Below are 18414 nucleotides of genomic sequence, written 5' to 3'. Positions count from 1 at the left end.
TACGTTTAAGAACATCCTTCAGAAGGGCCCCCTGTGAAGAGCCTGGGTGGTTTGTGCAGCCGGAGAGCACGGAGATTGTTGGGGGCACGGTGCCGCCGCTCCTTTAAACAGCCTCCGGGGAGGCTGCCGCGCCCCATGCTGTCCTGCCAGCCGGCCGGCCTCCGAGGAGCGATGCCCGTAGCTCCATGACCGACTGGGGGTGCCACGTCGGCAAGGACAGACGCAGATGTCCCGGCAGAGGGTCCCCGCCGCTGCGTGACTTTACCCACGGCCCGTGTACCTGCTTGATATGTAAGAGGGTGAGTGTGGATGTGTGGACGTGATCGTGTGAGAGCGTGTGGGCACACGTGTGGGTCTCCGTGTGTACGAGCAGGCATGTGCGTGTGTGAATAAGCCTGTGGATATGTATATGCACGAGTCTGTGGACCGTGCGTGAGTGTGAGCCCGTGTGTGCACTCTGGCCCTCTCAGGCTCCTCCTTCAGTTCTTCAGCCTCCCCCCAGTGGATCTCTCGGTGAAGCCCGGCACCCAGGCTCGGGGTCCTCCTCTTCAGTCGACAGTGGGGATGTGATCGACATGGGACCCCCTGCCCCGTCCCCCCTCCCCCAGCCCCAGCCTCAGGCCTCCTGGAAACAGACAGGCTCATCCGAGAACCCAGTGGCGCTCCTGAGCCTGGTGAGTTCACCTGCCTGTCGAGAACCAGGCTTCTTCCGCCTGAGTGTTCTGAGGCCCAATGACACTGGGGGGACGGGCCACCCGCTTCCTGCACCACTTCTGCCCGGGCTTGGGAGCTGGCACTGACAGCCGGGCCGCTGACGAGGAGTCGATTCGTGAAGTCACGGCTCTTCCTGCATCTCCGTATCCGGCGGGCAACACCAACGCTCTGGTGGTCTCCGGTGCATTGCGCACCGAACGTAAATGCTTGCTGTTCAGTGACTTCCAGTCTCCCACGGACCAAGGGTGCTTGGGGTTCGGATGCCAGTTCTGCATAGACTGGATTCACAGAGCCATCAGATGCCTTGGTCACGCACCAGACTACTTCCTTACATTACACCGATGATGCTGCGGACGTTAAAATGTCCCACTCCGTCAGTTTTCACACCAGCCGCTTAAGCTGGGCCCCACGTCATTCTGTCTTCTGCCTCGCCCTATTCCTCAGCATGGCCTCTTCCCTTCACACCAGCACCACACATTCTGCAGAAAGCTCCCCCCCAGCTTGAGAACAGACTACGAGCATCATTAGTCTGTACGTGTGAAAGCTCAGAAGGCCACCCCGTCCTGGCTATGGAACGTAAACCCAGGATGATCAGTGTCCTAAGACCTTCTAAAGGGATACTGGTACTGAGTGTGGGGGAGAAAAAGCAACACGCACTCCATACAGCCTGTGGTTTTCATCAAATCCCGGAAGGGATTTCGGACCCACCTTTCTGCGCCACGGTGACGTGGGACTGGGCTCCCCGCTCCCCTCCCTCCGTGAGGACTTACCCCTGAATCCAGGTGGGCCTCTCTCTCCTGGAGGGCCTTTCAGCCCGGGCTGTCCGGGCAGTCCAGCATCACCCCGGGGCCCGGGCTGGGCTCCCAGAACTTCTCCGGGAAGGCCCCTGTCCCCTGGGGGCCCAATGGGGCCTGGCAGACCAGTGGGACCCGGGAGTCCATCCGCACCAGGAAGGCCTGCTGCACCTTTGGATCCTCGGGGCCCCACGAACCCTGAAATGAAACATGGGTCATCCCCATAACTGCAGGTTAGCATCATGATGGGCCAAGACAGGTATCAGAAAGAGGCTGCAAATGGCAAGGTTGGCAGTCGGGGGCCTCAGCTCAAGCCCTTGCCCAGTCTCCCACCTTGGGACCCACAGCCTTCCGCCCCGCTCCACCATCTGGCCCCCAGCCCCGCAATGTAGCTCAAGTGCAGAAGACCTTTAGAAACATCTGCTTCTTGGACCTGAATCTTCATAATTCATGGGCTTCCTTGTTGTACTAAGATTCCCGAAAGAATACCTCCCCTGGACCTTCCAAGTTATGTGTGCAAGTGAGGACAGAATTCCCTCCAATTGCAGGAAAAAGGCGTATGCTCTTTTAGTCACCGACGGCTTCTGTAATTCTTTGCCGTGTCAAATGTAGATGAGCGCTTGCTCAGACGAGCGCAAGCTCGAGAGCGAGCAGCTCAGTGGAGCATAGACACCCTCGTGTGCTGTCTGGTGAGTGAGAGATTGGAGTCGACGACCTGAGGGCCTCGTGCCTTTGGTGACAGACTCAGAAGAGGACAGCATTGGGTTGCCTTCAGAATGTTCAGCATCAACCAGAGAAAATCGTTCTGCACACCTGTCTCTTTTTTCCTGTAGGAGCTGGAGGGATCTTATGCAAAACTCCAGCATGACATGAGTGATGGGAAGGTGGAGAATTTTTAATTTCCCAACCAAGGAACAAAGTGGTCATCAAGCACGTGTTGACAGTTTCTGAGCGTCCAAAGACAAGACAGCTGGGGCACCCACATCACATGCAGTCGCCTCCCAAACCTACGGGGCTGCATGAGGGTCTGACCCTGCCTTACCTGGGGGTCCTGGGAATCCTTCACGACCTGGGTCTCCAGGGAAACCCCTGAGCCCTGGTGCTCCGTCAGCTCCCGAGAGTCCTGGTATCCCTTGGAGGCCCTTGGCACCTAAACAACCCAAAGAAACCACGACACCCATCAGAGCCCCATGAGCAAACCCCAGCAGCAAATGTATGGGAGATGGTCAGGTTCAGCAGCGACCTCACACGGTCCTCGTGAGCCTGGGAAACAACAAGGCGGGGGGATGTCACCTGAAAGGGTGCTTTCGATGGCTGGCCATGCCCATGGCAAACCCCACTGACCCCGCAGCTGTGTCCGTTTATGCCCTCCCCAGAGGGCACTGGTAGAAGCCTTCCCTCCAGACTTGGCTGAATCCTTTACCCAGAGCCAGTCCTCCCAGATCTGAGAAATGTTGACTTGTCGTACTTGGAATGGATGCTTTAGACGGAACAGCAGAGGAAACCTCAGACCAGCTAAATGAACGAATCCTGTACTTTTGGATGTCTTTGATCTGACCCTTTTCCTGGGAAGCAAACTCGAGATATTTTTTACGCATGTCTCTGTGTCTGTCTGGTCTGAGGCTCAGAGATTCCCTTCATCTGAGGAACAGAATAAAAGGGCTTTGCGTAGAGGACGTCCTACACGGGGATAAGGTTCGACAGACAGAATAAAGCAAAAGACGCATTTCTCAAGTTGTTTGAAGTGAAGATGCATTTGGTGAGCTCAACTCATCAGTCAGTCCCTGAAAGGTGATCATAGTCAGGCCTATGGGCGGGTGCACCCAAAAAGAAGACAGGACACAGAACCCCGACATGCTGCCTCTGAGCTCTCCTGCGGCCTTGGGGTCACGGGCCAGGGCCCTTCTGGGGGATCTGTGTGTGCGGGAAACACCACACACCATTTTCTGCATTTTCTGCAAGCCCCCAGTCACGTTCTGGATGGAGTATCAGTCTGCACCAGAGATGTGGAATCTATGAGCTCGTGAAGCTTCATGTTGTCAAAACATGATCAAAACCCTCCTCACACGCAGCTCATGTGTATTTTGGGCCCTGCTTCCACCCAGTTGCTGCTGAAAACCGTCCTTCCACAGGCTGCTACCCCTGGGGCCCGCCGTTGGTGGCTGGGTCGGCGTCTGTGGACGGACAGACGTTCAGAGCTAGAGCGGGAGAAGGTCACAGTGCCGTGTGGATAATGCAATGAGGGAGATGCATGCTGGGTCCTCAGAAGGCAGCCCGGGGACGTTTCAGTGCAAATAACACTTGTGCCTTTCGCCCTGCTGGTCCCAGACCCCGGGCACTGTGAGCTTGGGAGAAGCCCTTGAGCTCGGGGATGTGTACCATAAAGCCACGGACTTTTCCAGTCTTGGGGTTGTCTCTCACTAGCTCGGCACTTCACAGTTTATATAGGACCTCCCCCACAGTGTATCACGTGCAGTGTTAAGGTTGTCATTTGCAAAGCGGGAGGAGTCCAGAACACCTGTATTATTCCTCTTGTAGAGCCAAGAAGACTAAGACCCACAAGGGATGAGAGGTGCCCGAGGCCCCCCCGCTAATTAGCGGAAGAGCCGCGTGCCCCATGCTCTCAGCGCCGAGTCAGTGATCGGAGTGATCGGGGCGCTTTCCCTTGCCCTGCGGCAGCCAGAGGAGGAGCTCCCGGGGTCTGAGGACTCGTCTGTCCCGGGCTGACAGACACAAGCATCTGGGGGTCCGCCAGGGGCGAGGCTGCCCAGACCCCAGCTCTTATCTGAAAAGCCATGCCGCGACTGGGCACGTGGACACTGGGCTCTGCCACCTGGAACCTTACTCGATTCACGGGGATGCTGTGGTTGGGCGACCCTACATGAGTGACCACGGTCTGTGACGTCTGGGAGGGAGGAGGGCGGGGCAGCAAGAAGAGGAGCCAAGAGGGACAGGGACAGCGAAGACACAGAGGAGGGGGGAGACGCCTCCCGCTTACCTGTGGGGCCTGGGGGTCCTGGCAGGCCTGGCGATCCCTTGGGCCCTCCGACACAATCTGGAGGAGAGGAAAAGAGAGGAGCTGGGGCGTCTCTCACGCTGACTCTCCCCGCTTCACGAGTTGCCATAGGCGGAAGCGGCTGCCATGAAAAGCGGCCACTGTTTTATGATCAGAGTCATTTAATGATTTAATTAATCTTGATTCCAGTGTAAATAAAGGTCTAGTTTCTTTGTGTAACGAATCAGAATTTTAGGATAAGGGCCAGAGAGATCAGTGCAGTGAAACGGGCCGGGCACCGGGCTGGCGATGCGGTCACCTGCACCGAGGGCCGTCGTCTGGCACCGCTAAGCTACTCTGGGTCCATCCCAGTCTGCCACTGGGACTGCCTGTCTTCCTCTGATGTTCCCCACTTGATGGAGGTGGCCAGTGATTGCTAAAGGGACTCTTTGACTTCTCCTTTGGACTCTGAATCCTTCCAGAATTAGCCACGGCGCTGAGCGGCTGTGAGCCGTGAGAAATGAAACGGGCTGTGGCCACTTCCGGTTGGGGTGGGGGGTGTTGTGTCGTCCGGCCTCCTGTGCGGCGCTAGGGGTCCCGGGCTGCACACCGGCCAGCCCAGGTCATCAGGATAAAGGAAGCGGAGGTCTCCGGGGTCACGGGCTCTGGCCTGCAGTCTCACGTTCAGGGCCCTCCCAGCAGCTCTCTGAAGGCACCGCAGTGCCCGCCCTGCACCCTCACCCCGAGTGCCTGATCTGTGCCCACACGTCCGCCCCGACCTCGTGCAGGGACCCACGGACCCTGACGTCACTTCTGCAACCCGACCTCGATCCTGAGAGTCACACCCAAACTTTCAGCGGCCGCTCGCGACCTGCTGCATGCTCATGTTCTTGGAGAACCTATACTCCACACAAACCTCTTCAAAATCCTGACCGAGGCTGGCGAAGTTTCCTTCATACCCTGCACTCATCCTGGCTTCCCACTGGGGTTCCTCAGTGCACCTTCAATGCTGGGCGGCTCAGCCTCCGATGGAGTCTCTCCTGTCCACCTCGCCACCTCTGGGCCTCGGCTAGGGGTCACCACATGTCCCCTTCCATCAGCCCTGGTTCTTTCTAGCATTATCCATCGCTTGGCCCCATTCTCTTCTGACAGGTATCAGACCCCTCCTCGTACAGTCCACACACACACGGATGAATACATGCATAGATTTCAGTGTGACCACACTTATCTGCTGAGTTCTTACCAATACTGTAGCTTGATGCTTCATATTGGTGGGAAAACCAGGTAACCCTACGCTGCATTACGCTTGCCTTGCCTTTGGTGACAAGAGGACGCGAGGGTGTGCCCCTCCAAGCCTTGCACCATCTGCATTTCTTACTGCACCTGCAGGCTCTCCGGCGGAGGTCACAGCAATTGCTGGTGAGTCACACACTTCATAAACCAAAAGCTCTGAAGTGTCCTAAAGCGTCCTGGTCTTCACTACAGTACCTGGCTGCACGGCCTCCTGTCCGTCACCTCCGATGGGCCTTTTCACACCTGTGTCACAGTCTGGGAACAAGACAAATGCAGGAGTGAGGCGGCTGAGACTTAGGGACCTCCCCAGGGGTGCGTGCTGCGGGGAGGCCGGGCTGGCGGGGAATCCAAGCCCCATTTCTGAGCTTCTGTGCAGAGCCCCCATGACCCCAGCACCCGAGGGAGAGGATCCAAGTGTGACCAGAGTCTGATGGGCCTGGAAAGCCCCGCGGTCAGGGTCACTTGAACATGCCAAGAACTGATGGTGCAACATGCATCCTCACAGGGCCCCTGGGGGAATTTACACATTGCCAAAGAAGGACAGTGGGTGTTGGGGCCAGTGTCCCGTGACTGAAAGATGAAGAGAGGCTTCCTCCATACCTATTTGTGCGGGAGTGCCTGGGGGGCCGGGGGGACCGGGAAAGCCTGGTGGTCCAGGTAATCCGGCATCTCCGGGGAAACCACGCTCGCCTTTGGGGCCGGGCAGGCCCAGTCCCGGGGAGCCTCTTTCTCCTGGAACGCCCTTAGTGCCAGGTACTCCTGGGTAACCTGAGTCCCCTGGGGGGCCTTTGATGCCATCACCCTGTATGAAAATTCAGTTTATCTCTTAAAATCCACGTAAACCTCAAAGGCAGCCATATCCCACTTCTCCTTCCCGTTCCCCCGAGCTGGTGTGATGGACGCGGAGCAGGATGGCGGACATTAGCAGCACCTGCCGTCACGGTCTGACCAAGCACGAAATCAAGGCAGGTTCTGTATCAGTCTGAGTGTTTACTGTCCTCTCCCCAAGCCTCTGGCGTCCCCCAGCTGGGACCTTCGTTCACAGAAGCTTCTGATGGGAGCAGTTCAGCACAGGCTCGGATTAATGCCGGAGGAACACCGTTCCTACTGCTACATGGGGTATTGGGACGTATCCCCCATTCACAGGGGCGATCCATCTTGAGAGGGAAGACAGTCTTTGATTTGGACCAGAAAGAGCAGCTCACTGGAGCAAGGAGACAAGACCAGATCGAAGAAGCGGGGGCTCCCCGTGGGTCAAAGTGCCCAGCAGGTACAGAAGGAGAGGGGCGGTGGAGCGATAAAAGGGGGCCGTGGGCGCGGGGTTAGGGGACTGAGGTCAGCGGGGGCAGACACGCGGCCGGCTCCGTGCTGAGCGGATCTGAATGGGCCAGTGTCACAGGGCGGCCAAGTCCCAGCCCGTCCGCCCGAGAGCTGCGCGTGAGGCTGGGACGCGCCAGGGGCAGGTGGCAGCCCGTCGGCGCTCCTGAGCGTCCCACCTCTCTGCCCTCCCGCGGCTCCCGGCCCCGCGGAGACCCCAGGACCGCAGACGGACCCGCCGTCGGTGCGCACGAGCCTCGGGGGAGGCCGGCACACGCTGGGCGTGGGCACGCAGCAGCCGGCTGGTATGGTTGTGCCACACCCACCCTTTCCGAAAATGGTTCTCAGGGTTGTAACTAGAAAAACGACGCCAGGTTACGAACAGCCCAGGTGTTTTCCAAGAGCCCAGGAGAAGTGCTCCGAAGACCAAACAGTGCTGTGGTGGGAACGACGCGGGTGGAGTGAGCGGGCCTGGCCTGGGCGTGAGGCCAACGAGCTGGCGCGGGGAACCGCGGTGGGAGGCTCTGACAAGGACGTGCTGTGGGTGGAACCGCGTCCCCCCGGGATGCTGGAGTCCCGACCCCGGCCCGAGAACGTGGCTGCTTTGGAAACGGGGTCCGTGGCGGCCGTCAGGGTAAGGGGAGGCTGGTGTCCCACAGACGGGGAGATTCGCGCACAGAGACAGCGCGCACGCAGGGACGACGATGTGAAGACACAGGCGGAGGACAGCCGTCTACAAGGCAAGGGACACCCGAGGCCCCCGGGCCTGGCGGAGAGCCTGCAGCGGGTTCCGCCCGGGGCCTCGTTCCAGACTCCCGTCTGTGCTCCACCGGGACGCATCTCTGCTTACTCTCACCATCCCCTGTGCCCTCTGGGCTTGGCTTCCAACCCACCTCCCTGTTTCCTCAGGGCAGGACTGCTGCTCGTGGCAACAGTCCGGGCTGCGCGGCATTCAGCACAGCGTCAGCGCCGCGGGCGTCCGAGGGGCGCAGACCCAGACCCATCAGGACCAGGGCGGTGCAGCCCCCCCCTCGCTCGACTCACCGGAGCTCCCGGGAGGCCTGGGAAGCCATCCAGTCCGTCGCGGCCCGGGACACCGTCGTCACCTTTCAGCCCCGGCACACCTGGGACCCCTGGCTGTCCCCTCTCACCTGGGAAAGGATTTGCGGTGTGAGGGCCACTCAGGCAGGAGCAGCTGCTGGAGGACTGTGGGTCCAGGAACTGCCGGGCCCTGAACACTGACCTTTGGTGGTGACCGCTCTGGAATCCCCCTTCACCCCTTTGGGCCCGGGAGGTCCAACGTTGCCAGGGGTGCCCTGTGGGAACAAACACACAACGCCTTCCTCCTTCATTCTGTTAAGGGCCCCTGGGAAGGTGAGGAGTTTCACGGCGTACAGCCTGGGAGCCCCCACCCACCATCAAGCACAGCACTGCCCCAAACAACTTTCTGCCTTGCGAGGACGCTCCGTCCCTGGCCGTCCACTTTGGTAGCCACCAACCACAAACGGCCACTGAGCACTTGAAGGGGGCCAGTGGGACTGACTTCTAAATTTCAGATCATCATTAAAACATAATGAAGTAGCCCTATGTGGCTGTATAGTGAAAACCAGAAGCTCGCCGCTCCCGGTGTGGTCTGCGGACCAGCAGCATCGGCCTCTCCCGGAGGCTTGTCAGAAACGAAGAGCCTCAGGCCCTACCCGGCACCGAACCAGAATCTGTACTTCAACCAACTCCCAGGGATTCACACGCTCGTGAACTTTTGAGAGTTTGAGAAGCAAAACAAACACAAGGTTGCTAACTCTTAACTACGTTATTTAGAATCTGAGCAGGTACTAAGCCTCCAAGTACAAAGGATGGAAATTTGTGCTCCTTCAATGTTGAGAGCAACAGTGTCCTTTGTGGACAGCTTGTCTTCCAGACTGAAATTAAGGCTGGAAAAAAAAAATCATCCTTTAGAGACAAGCTGAGTACAGGGACACTCACATTGTAGGCTGTGAAATCTAGCGTAGGTCTTTCAGTGGGCAGAAATGAGAAGGTCAGCGGTCAGGATGTTAGAATGTGTCATGTGCTGGTTTTCGGCAAATCGTGGTTGTTATTTGCAAGAACGTGGGAACTTTTAATGTTGGTCTAATGAAATGGAATGTCCTGAAAAATTCCACAGATACTTGACTTATTGATTTAGTTCTCTGCAGAAAAGGGCAACATTCTTTCCATGTCCAGGAGTGCGTTGCACACAGACGGTGCTCAGTACGTACGCTGGGCAAACAGATGGACGGGTGAGCTCACTTACTGACTGACTCCTGACTTCAAACACGCTCTCCCAGACTCTGCCGGTACAAACATTAAAAAACAAAACACAAACAAAAAAAATCCCATCCCAGGTATTCCTGTTGCTGCGGGGTTGCCAGACCCACAAACATGTACTTAAATGCAAGACAACAAACAAAATGCCACAGGTCTTTGAACAAAAACGCCGTGGGCGGGTGCGTCATACAGTTGGGGGGAAGATTTTAGACATCCCAGGTGCACAAAATGGGGTCCATTTGGCTTCTAGGAAATATTTGATCATCTTATAAACAACCGAAGATTCCACCAGTTTTGCCCCTCGTAAGTTTGCAACTCTCACTACGTACGCATCTGCATCTACAAGCTAAGACAGCCAGGACTTGGAGACGGTATCATTTTTAAACCAGGATAAAACATAGTGCCTACTATTTTTAGTTGGATAAAACCTCGCAGGCATGGAGCGGAGGGTGCTTTGGATCTCATTTCGCCTGCAAAGCTCCCGTGCCACGAAGCCGTTAGGAGTGACCACCTTCCGTGTCAGCAGCTCCATGGGGCTGCTCCTCCCCAGCACCAGGTCACGGAGCCAGATTGCTCTGTCCTTGGCCTGGTGTCCTGAGCAATTTTTCCTCTATTGCTAAGCACAACGATAGACCTTTCACTTTCTAAATCTCTTGCAGCTCTCTTTTTAAGTAAAATAAACAAATAAATAACAAAGCGTATTTTCTTTGCCTTCATCTAAAATTGGCTTTGAAATCATTGGTTAAAACCTCTTGCCAGAGAAAGAGCTACAGATGCTCTTTTCATAGACGTGAACTAAAGTCGGCTTAGTTGATACACATGGGGAGTCCACGGCCAGGGAAGTTTCATACATTCCTAGAAATTCATGGTTTACTTGGAGGTCTCACTTCTTATCCCGTTAAGGGTGACTTCATAAAACGCTTAATCGTTTCTGTACTAAATTTCAAAAGGTGAATGTTCAGTAAGATGTTTTACATTCAAGATGCTAGGTGTTTTATTGTTGTTGGTGTTTTTTTTTTTTTTTTTGAGATCTAATTCATACACCATAAAATTCACCATTTTGAAGCATACAATTTGGGTTTTTTTGGTATTTTCACAAGATTGTGTAACCATCACTAATCTTTAATTGCAGAACAATTTCATCCCCGCCCCGAGAAGACCTCACAGCCATGACACACTCACTGCCCATCCCCCCTGCCCCGCCCCCGGCCACCCCTGGAGACCCCGATCTGCCTTCTAGCTCTAGATCTGCCCGTCCTGGACACTTCCTGTGAATGGCACCATATGACATCTGTTCTTTTTGGGACAGTCTTCTCCCACTCAGCATGTTTCTGAGGCTCGTCCACACTGTAACAGGTGCCCGAGCTCCTGTCCTCTCGAGGGCTGAAGGATAGTCCCCTGTGTGGGGACGCTGCCTTTTGCTTATCCGTTCATCAACTGATGGACGTTTAAGTTGTTTCTACTTTTCGGCTTTTATCAGCCATAAGTTTGAACATCTGTGCACAAGTTTCTATGTGGACACGTGTTTTGGATTCTCTGAGGTTCCCAGCGGGGTGGGGGGTGGGCCTTGCGGGGCATACGGCAGCTCTACCTGACTTTCTGGGGAAACCTCAAACCATTTTCCACAGTGGCTGTGCCGTTCTCAATTTCCTTCTGGAGCGCCGGGCCCGTGAGTGTTGCTGGTCTAAATCTATGTTCATCTAATAAACCAAAGCAGTCAAGGATGTCCTATGAGCTTCGATAGAACTGGTGCCTCACCTTGAACCCGGGGAACCCAGGGATGCCGTGCTGGCCGGGGTCTCCTTGGCTCCCTTTCTTCCCTGGCTCTCCACTGACGCCGGGAAAGCCCTTGGGGCCTGGCAGCCCCGGGAGCCCCCCGATGAACTGATCACTCTCTGCGCACTTACAGTCCCCAGCGTCACCTGCAGCGTGAGGCAGAGGGAAAGACTCGTTAGACACTTCCTGGCTGTGCAGGGGACAGAAGTCCAGGGCGGTGGGGGCTGGCCCGACGAGGAGGCACTCCGGGACCTCGTCTGCTCCGTGCTCCGTGGGGAATGCTTCCGAGATGAGGAGCAGGAGTTACTCCCCGGGATGCGGAATCCTGCCACGTTCCCCCAAGATGCTAAACAACATGCCGTTTACCGAGGTGTGTGTGGAGCTGAGGAACGGGGGCCTCCCAGGTCAGGGGCTGGGGGGAGACAGGGTTCCAGGGGCTGGGGAAAAGGGGGAGCCATGGCCCAAGGCCAAGACCCTGGGTGGGAGGCAGGAAATACTCGACCTCCCTTCTCTGTCTTGCTGTGGCAGGGCCCTGGGAGACCACTGCTGGTGGCATGGAAGGTGACAGGAGGTGGCTCACGGGGACGAGCGGTATACAGCGGTGTCTGAATCCTGCGGTTGGCCCCGTCCGTCACGGGGCACCCACACACCCCACGTGTGCCACAAAGGTCAGGGTGCACTGCTTAGGGCCACCGGGGCTGGCCCTTCCCCAGAAAGGCAGCGTCCCCTGGGTGCAGCGTATTTCTTTACTAGAAACTCCCTATTCCTGCTCGTTCGACTGCACCTCGCCCACCAACTGGGGGCGAGATGCTGGGGACCCTGCTCGGTCCTGTCCCCGCCGGTGACTAATCCCTAACTCAGGGAGACATGAGCTGTGACGACCGCTCTCTGGAACTCTGCGGGGCTCGTGATGCTGCCTTTGAGCTGAGCGCTTAGAAGAATCATCTGCTTCAGCCCAAGAAGTCACTGCTCCTCTTTTCTGTCCCTCCTGGGCTCTGCACCCCCCAAAGGTTCAGTGATGAAGGGGGAGACAGAGACGGGAGAAAGGAGGGCCAGCACTGGGCTGGGTGCTCAGACAGCGCGGTGGGTGCCACGCACCTCAGCCCCGGGGTAACACCACGGGACAATGGAGTGGCTTCCTGCCCTGCCTCCAGCATTCCCGATGACGTTCCTTACCTTTCCATCCTTTGTGTCCGCGAGCCCCAGGGAAGCCAGAAGGCCCAGGGTAGCCCACGTTCCCTTCTGCTCCTTTAAGGCCGAAAAGGAAACCTAAGGAGAAAACCCACAGGGATGTGAGTGCTGCACGGAGACCCCGCTCTCCCCAAACTCAGGGTTGGAAGGGTCACTGCCCGGGTCTCCCAACAGCGGATGCAGCTCCATTCCGGGACACCCCTTTGTGGCCGCAGCCCCCCAGGGATGGAGGGAGAAGCAAGAGCTTATGAGTTTAGTTTTCCTGTTGAAGGCTAGAGATAAAAACCTTTGCTTTTAAGAAACACGGAGTCCAAAGAAAGGTTTTCACATTTCAGCCATGTATTTTATTCTATTTTAAAGAAAATTTTTTTTTTTTTTAGTTTCTTAGAGTTTTATTTTTACTAACCGTACTTTCTTATTTTTGGTCTTCCATATAGTTTGAAACTCTGAATACTAAACACATTCTTTTATAACAATCAAAAAAAGCGATTTTCATGTCCAGAAAAAATCTATGGGCATTTATAGATTGAAGGAACAATTGACATCTTCATGATATTTCTGTGTAATCAGCCACATATTTTATTTACGTTAAGACCAACACAACCTTGGGTTCCCCAAAAGACAAAAAACCAAAACAAACCAAGATATGAAAATGACCTCGGTTCCCTATTGCTCTGCCCTTGGGCAGGTGCACATGCGGGTCTGTGAGGTTAAGGCAGACGACTTGGGACCATCCGACTCCAGCACCCCACCTCCCCTTTCCCGACCCTCACCCCCAGTGACTAGGATCAGGGCCGCTCAGAAGCCCTGCCTCGTCTCCAGGCTCCCATAATTCTGAGCAGGGATACGGGGAAGCGTAAGAAATAGGCTCTCAGGACTACAACTCTCTCCGCGTCTTCTCGACGGCAGCGCCACCTCGTGGTGGGGACGAGGCATCACGCTCCCGGGAACCGGCACTGATGGGTAAGGATGGGAATGTCCCCCAGAGCCTGTCCTCGCTGCCAAACCCTGCGGTGCTCAGAGCCCCAGATCCAGAAACCCCCAACGCACTGAAGTACCTGCTGCCATACCCACCTCCTGGTACCTGGCGGGCAGAGAGAAAGAGGCCACCAAGGAAGCCGGGAGGAGAGGACACGCCGATTTTAAGGGCATCTGCTCTCTGCTTGGAAAAGCGACGCCAGACCTGGAGGTCAGAGCGCTCCTAAGTAACTACATTTATGGCAAGGCGGCAGCGACTCCTGTCCCGTGCGTTCGGTTTCACCACACATTTAAGACGGTGTCTGTCATTCACACACTGGTGTGTCCAGCTTCGGTCTCTGCTAGCCCAGCCATGTGCCAGGAGCCGCGCAACCCGGAGGGAGGACTGCAGACCCTCGCGGTGCTCGTGGTTCGGATGTGGGACGTGCAGACACACACTGGTAAACAGACCAACACACAACGTCCAAGGATGGCCAGGCCTGTGCGCACGGGGGCTTCCAGAGAGTAACAGAGAAAGCCCATTTCAAGTAGGGGGACAGGAAAGCCCTTTCTAGGACCGAAGCCTCGGACCTGCAGAGGAAGAGAGAGCGGCTGAGCATGGGCACCAGCAGGGGTGTGTCCGCGAGCCCCTGAAGCAGGGGGGAAGCCAGGAATTGGAGGGCAGGTGGAGGGGCCATGCCAGGGGTGTGGATTTTATCCCAAGGGCAACAGGCAGCCATCAAAGAGGTTTTATTTTAAGTAGGCTCCACGCGGGGCTCCACGTGGGGCTTGAACTCCCAACCCTGAGATCATGACCCGAGCTGCAATCAAGAGTCGGACATTTAACCAGCTGAGGCACCCAGGCCCCTAAAGGGTCTTGAGGAGGGAAGTCACACCAATGTACAGGTTAAAGATCTACGTGCCCCCTGTGCAGAGACTTGAGCGGAGAGAGAAAGAGGAGAGGCTGGTCACCCAGCAGACCCACACCACACACCGTGGTGGCTTCACGGTGGTTGAGTGAAGAGCAGCGGGCAGAGTCAAGAGGCAGAGGGGTCCAGGGTGCGGGCGAGCGAGGTGTCAGCGCGACAGACACCCAGGGTTGTGGCCTGAGGTCCCGGGGCTGTGGGGAGGGGTAGGGCCCAGCACAGGGCAGGGCAGGTCGGGGACCTGGGTGGCAGGAGACCCAGAGTTCAGTTGGACGCACAAGGATAGAGATGTCTGCGAGCCAAGCAGGGTGGCCACGGGACGGGCCGACAGTCTGAGCGAGTCTGGGGCTCAGTGCAGACCTGGGCCGGAGACACGGGGAGAGCCGGGGAGAGCTTGAGCTTAAATTCATGGAAGCCGCGGACTCCAGCCAGGTGGAGGGTGCAGACACAAGGGAGGGCCAACAAAGGCACCTCCAGGAGAATGGCCAGCGAGCTAAGAGGGGAAGGACAGAGGGGCGTCGTGGAAGGCCAGCGTGGAAGGAGGTGGCCGGCTGCATCCTGGGCCTGTGGAGCGGGACGGTGCCCCCGGGATGTGCCCCCGGGTCCCTGGCGACCAGGTCAAGGGCATTTAGGCCTCGGAGGACTTTGTGGGCTTTATTTTATGCCTCCAGGTTCTCCCGATGTTGTGAGAAGTGCAGCAGACAGGTAAGTATTCAATCATGGATATTCCAGGGATGTCGGATTTTAAGTTTGACACAAAGACAGTCACTCTTGGCGAACCCAGTGGCCATCCTGAGGTGCATCCCCTTTGCTATGTGCTTTCTTTATCTAATGAACTAATTTCACACAAGTCCTACAGAATAGCAGCACACCTCTCAGATGTTTTCAATATGGTTTTCTTGACGAGGCCAAGGGCCAAGGGCCAAGGGCTGTAACAAAGCTGGCAGTATTCTGAATTGTTCTAGAAAACACTGGAACTGCCCCGACACTTGATTCAGTGAACTCAGCTAGAACCAAGAGCAAGCAAAATATTTAGCTCAGAAAGAAAACTGACTTCATGGTTTGGTTCTGTGGGAACCGCAAAAAGCGAAAAATTCTGGTTTTCATTAGTAGCAACACATAAAACAGGATGGAGTGCAGTTAACAAGAAAGGAATCCAAGAATTTCATTCCAGGGGAAAAGCTGAAGAACTGTGTGGGAATCAAGGTCACTGGTATTAAATTCTGACTATGCACAAAAATGTTTTAAAAGGCCATTATGGTTGGCTACTTTTTGTACAAGAGACTGCTTTTTTAAAAAAAAGTGATTTGGAAACAATGTGTCTCACGGAGTAAGAGAAATATTTCAAGGAGAACTTAAGTTGTATGCTTTTCATATCTTAGGTTGATAAAATTTATTGGATACTATTCCATGCATTTACAAATAAAATATGCAAAAGAAACTAATTTGTTTGCAGATAACTTATATTAGTAAATCACAGACTTACTATAAGCAAGATTTGTAAAAAGCAAGATGGTGTTTGTATCTTTAGGAAAACGGAATTTAGTTACTGGAATAATGGCAAGGTCAGCCTTCAATCACAGTCCCTTAAAGAGGCAAATTTTTATGCTTTTAAAAACTTTTAACACATCACTTTCTGTTGCCAAAAAGGAAAACTTAACAGATAACATTTACTCAGGAAACATAATGCTCACAGAAACTTGGCCATTATCACTGACGTCACAGTAATAAATAGTACTTCCGGGATAAAAATACATTAAAGATAACACTGCTCAAACTCTTCGGCAAATTCCAGGGAATTATCTACACCTAAAAATTTTCAAAAGAATGTGAGAATCTGGCTTTGCCAGTTGAAGGAAAATTGGAAGAGTAGAAGCATGCTAACTTAGACATTCACTGTAGAAGACAAAATGGGATCAGAGCAGGGACTGCTGATTGCTTAATGGAAGACGTACGTGCGCAGATGCTCCTAGGAGCCCAAGCATCTTCCCTCTAGAGATGGCAAGAGGAGCAGACGTCCCAGAACAACCAAAGCACAGATCTGAGCCCGACTTGGAACTGAGATCAAACACTATCTGTCAGCAACATGATGCTCTCCCTGCCTGAAGAGAGGAAGCTCTAAGAGATCATGGGGGAGGGGGCAGGATACCAGGGAATTTAAAGTCAAGTATTTCGGAAAGAGGCTGATAAACTGTGGACCATATCACAGAGAAAGACATTGTGACCTCACGTTTTCTTCCAAAGCCTCGCTTATCCAAACTCTTGAGGGGATGAGATGTTCCTGTTAGGAGATTTTACAACGTCTAAAACCACCCTTTAAACCTGGAAGCCGAAGAGATAACCATTTTTGATGCAAGCTGAAAGACAGACTCACGGTTCCCTGCCTCCTCGGAGCATTCTCCACTAAAAGAGGAGCCATGGAAACACAGGAACCTGGAAAGCCACTCTGCACGAGGATCCGATGCCGCCCCGGGCAGCACGGGCCGCAGGAGCTCATGCCTGTCTGGTTTATAGACACTCCTAGTCCTGCCTCTCGGCCTTGGCCACGTCTCGTTCGAGGAACGCCGCCCCCTCGTCTGTCGACTACTGTCGGGGATAGGTTTGCCCTGCATGGGCTGAGAAGGCAGATGACCAAGTCTGCCTAAGATCACTAAGACAGAGGAGAGAGGCTACAAGTCAAGGCAGGAGGCCTCCACCCTGGAAGAAGGTGACGGAACGTATCACAGAGATGCCCGGCAGCTTTCAGCTTGCACCTGCTTCCAGACTGCGCCGCTCAGATGTTCCACCGCAGGGCTGACCTCACCGGAGCCACAGTCGGCCAAACCCTACTGGGTAACGTCCACGGGCCTGCTGGTACTCAGCGGCTTTTCCGTTTGCACCCCAGAGCACCTGCCACACCCCAGTGCAATGCCTACTGTGTTGGTTCATGGAATTATTTAGCAGAGAATCTCTGCACACCTCTGGCAGGGGCCAGGCTGCTCTGTCCCAACCCGCGTTTCCTTCCCCTTACCATCTGGTCCCGGTGGTCCGGCAGGCCCTGGGGGTCCTGGGAGTCCTGGCCTTCCATCGGTGCCCGGTGGGCCGGGGTACAGCGCAGGGATGCCTGGGTCTCCTATGAAGCCTTTGGGGCCCATTTCACCCGGTAAGCCTCTCCTCCCATCTGAAAATGCAACAGTGACCGCCAGCAGCATGAGACTTGGGATACAGAACATCTGGTTTGGCATTCCCGTCCCCCGGGGGCCACCAGGACTGGCGGATCTACAGTCCAGTCAGTGACTTAAGGGTGGATGCTGTTGGTAGATTTCATCACCTTATTTCCCCCTCAAAAAAGCCCCAAATGATGGTGTGAGTTGTAACCCTGGCCGGACAGCTGCCCATGCTCGCCCGGCCAGCCTGCAGCATCACGCCAGTCGCTGTCAGCGGCATGTCCAGGCCCCGTGGGGGACGCCGTCGCAGGGGGACCGCTCCCCAGACGGCCTGTGACGCACGCGCTCGGGCCGCTTCGAGCCGCTGAGCCTCGTCTGTGGGAGCCCAGCGGCAGAGCCGAGCGGTCAGGAAGGGGCCGGGGCTCTGCGGGAACACCCGGGTGGGGGCACACGTTTGATACCACGGAGTCTATTACCTTCATCTCTGACGGACGTGCCGGGGAGGCCGGGTGGGCCCGGGTCTCCTGGTGCACCTCGGCTTCCGGGCTCCCCGTGGGTCCCTGGGAATCCTGGGTCACCTCTGGCACCTGCAACCGAGACAGGCCCCCCACTTAGAACAGGACTGCCTGCGTCTGAACCCGGTTCCTCCACTCTTTACGCCCGTGATCTAGAGTTCTGTGCCTCAATTTCTCCACCAGCAAAACAGGGCTACCATCAGTCCCCATCTCAGGGGGTGGTTAGGAAAAGTAAATCAATCAACAGGAGTGAGGAGAGTGACTGAGACCCCTGCCCGCGCCCCGTGAGCACTGCATAAATGCTAGCCATCAGGAATGAGTCAGAGGAGACAAAATAAATGCAGACCACAGACCCTCTCATTTGTTTGGGAGAAGAGCAAGATTCATTGTTTTAGTTCACTTGCAATCATTAAGAAAAAAAAATACAAGTCTCCTCCAGCCTTCTGGGTCTCGACAAGCTCCTGCAAGGCTACTCTGTGAAGATAT

At 55.4% G+C, this 18414-nt stretch overlaps 1 protein-coding gene across 1 annotated transcript in view; it reads right to left on the bottom strand.

The window, feature by feature from the left end:
- COL4A2 (collagen type IV alpha 2 chain) overlaps positions 1-18414 on the bottom strand; it is a 117874-nt gene that overhangs the window by 17566 nt on the left and 81894 nt on the right. The window contains exons 17-28 of the mRNA XM_081815516.1: positions 17890-18000; positions 17278-17427; positions 12370-12462; positions 11176-11339; positions 8357-8429; positions 8158-8264; positions 6397-6598; positions 5992-6051; positions 4507-4563; positions 2551-2658; positions 1372-1706; positions 119-123 (exon numbers count right to left, since the gene is read on the bottom strand). Coding sequence (XP_081671642.1) covers positions 119-123; positions 1372-1706; positions 2551-2658; positions 4507-4563; positions 5992-6051; positions 6397-6598; positions 8158-8264; positions 8357-8429; positions 11176-11339; positions 12370-12462; positions 17278-17427; positions 17890-18000 — 1465 coding nt within the window. The remainder of the gene's footprint in view (positions 1-118; positions 124-1371; positions 1707-2550; positions 2659-4506; positions 4564-5991; positions 6052-6396; positions 6599-8157; positions 8265-8356; positions 8430-11175; positions 11340-12369; positions 12463-17277; positions 17428-17889; positions 18001-18414) is intronic.

The sequence above is a fragment of the Leptonychotes weddellii genome, chromosome 3 (assembly GCF_054177405.1).
Source record: "Leptonychotes weddellii isolate Sample4059 chromosome 3, ASM5417740v2, whole genome shotgun sequence".
Classification (NCBI taxonomy): domain Eukaryota; kingdom Metazoa; phylum Chordata; class Mammalia; order Carnivora; family Phocidae; genus Leptonychotes; species Leptonychotes weddellii.
This window is presented reverse-complemented; position numbering and strand designations above follow the sequence as displayed.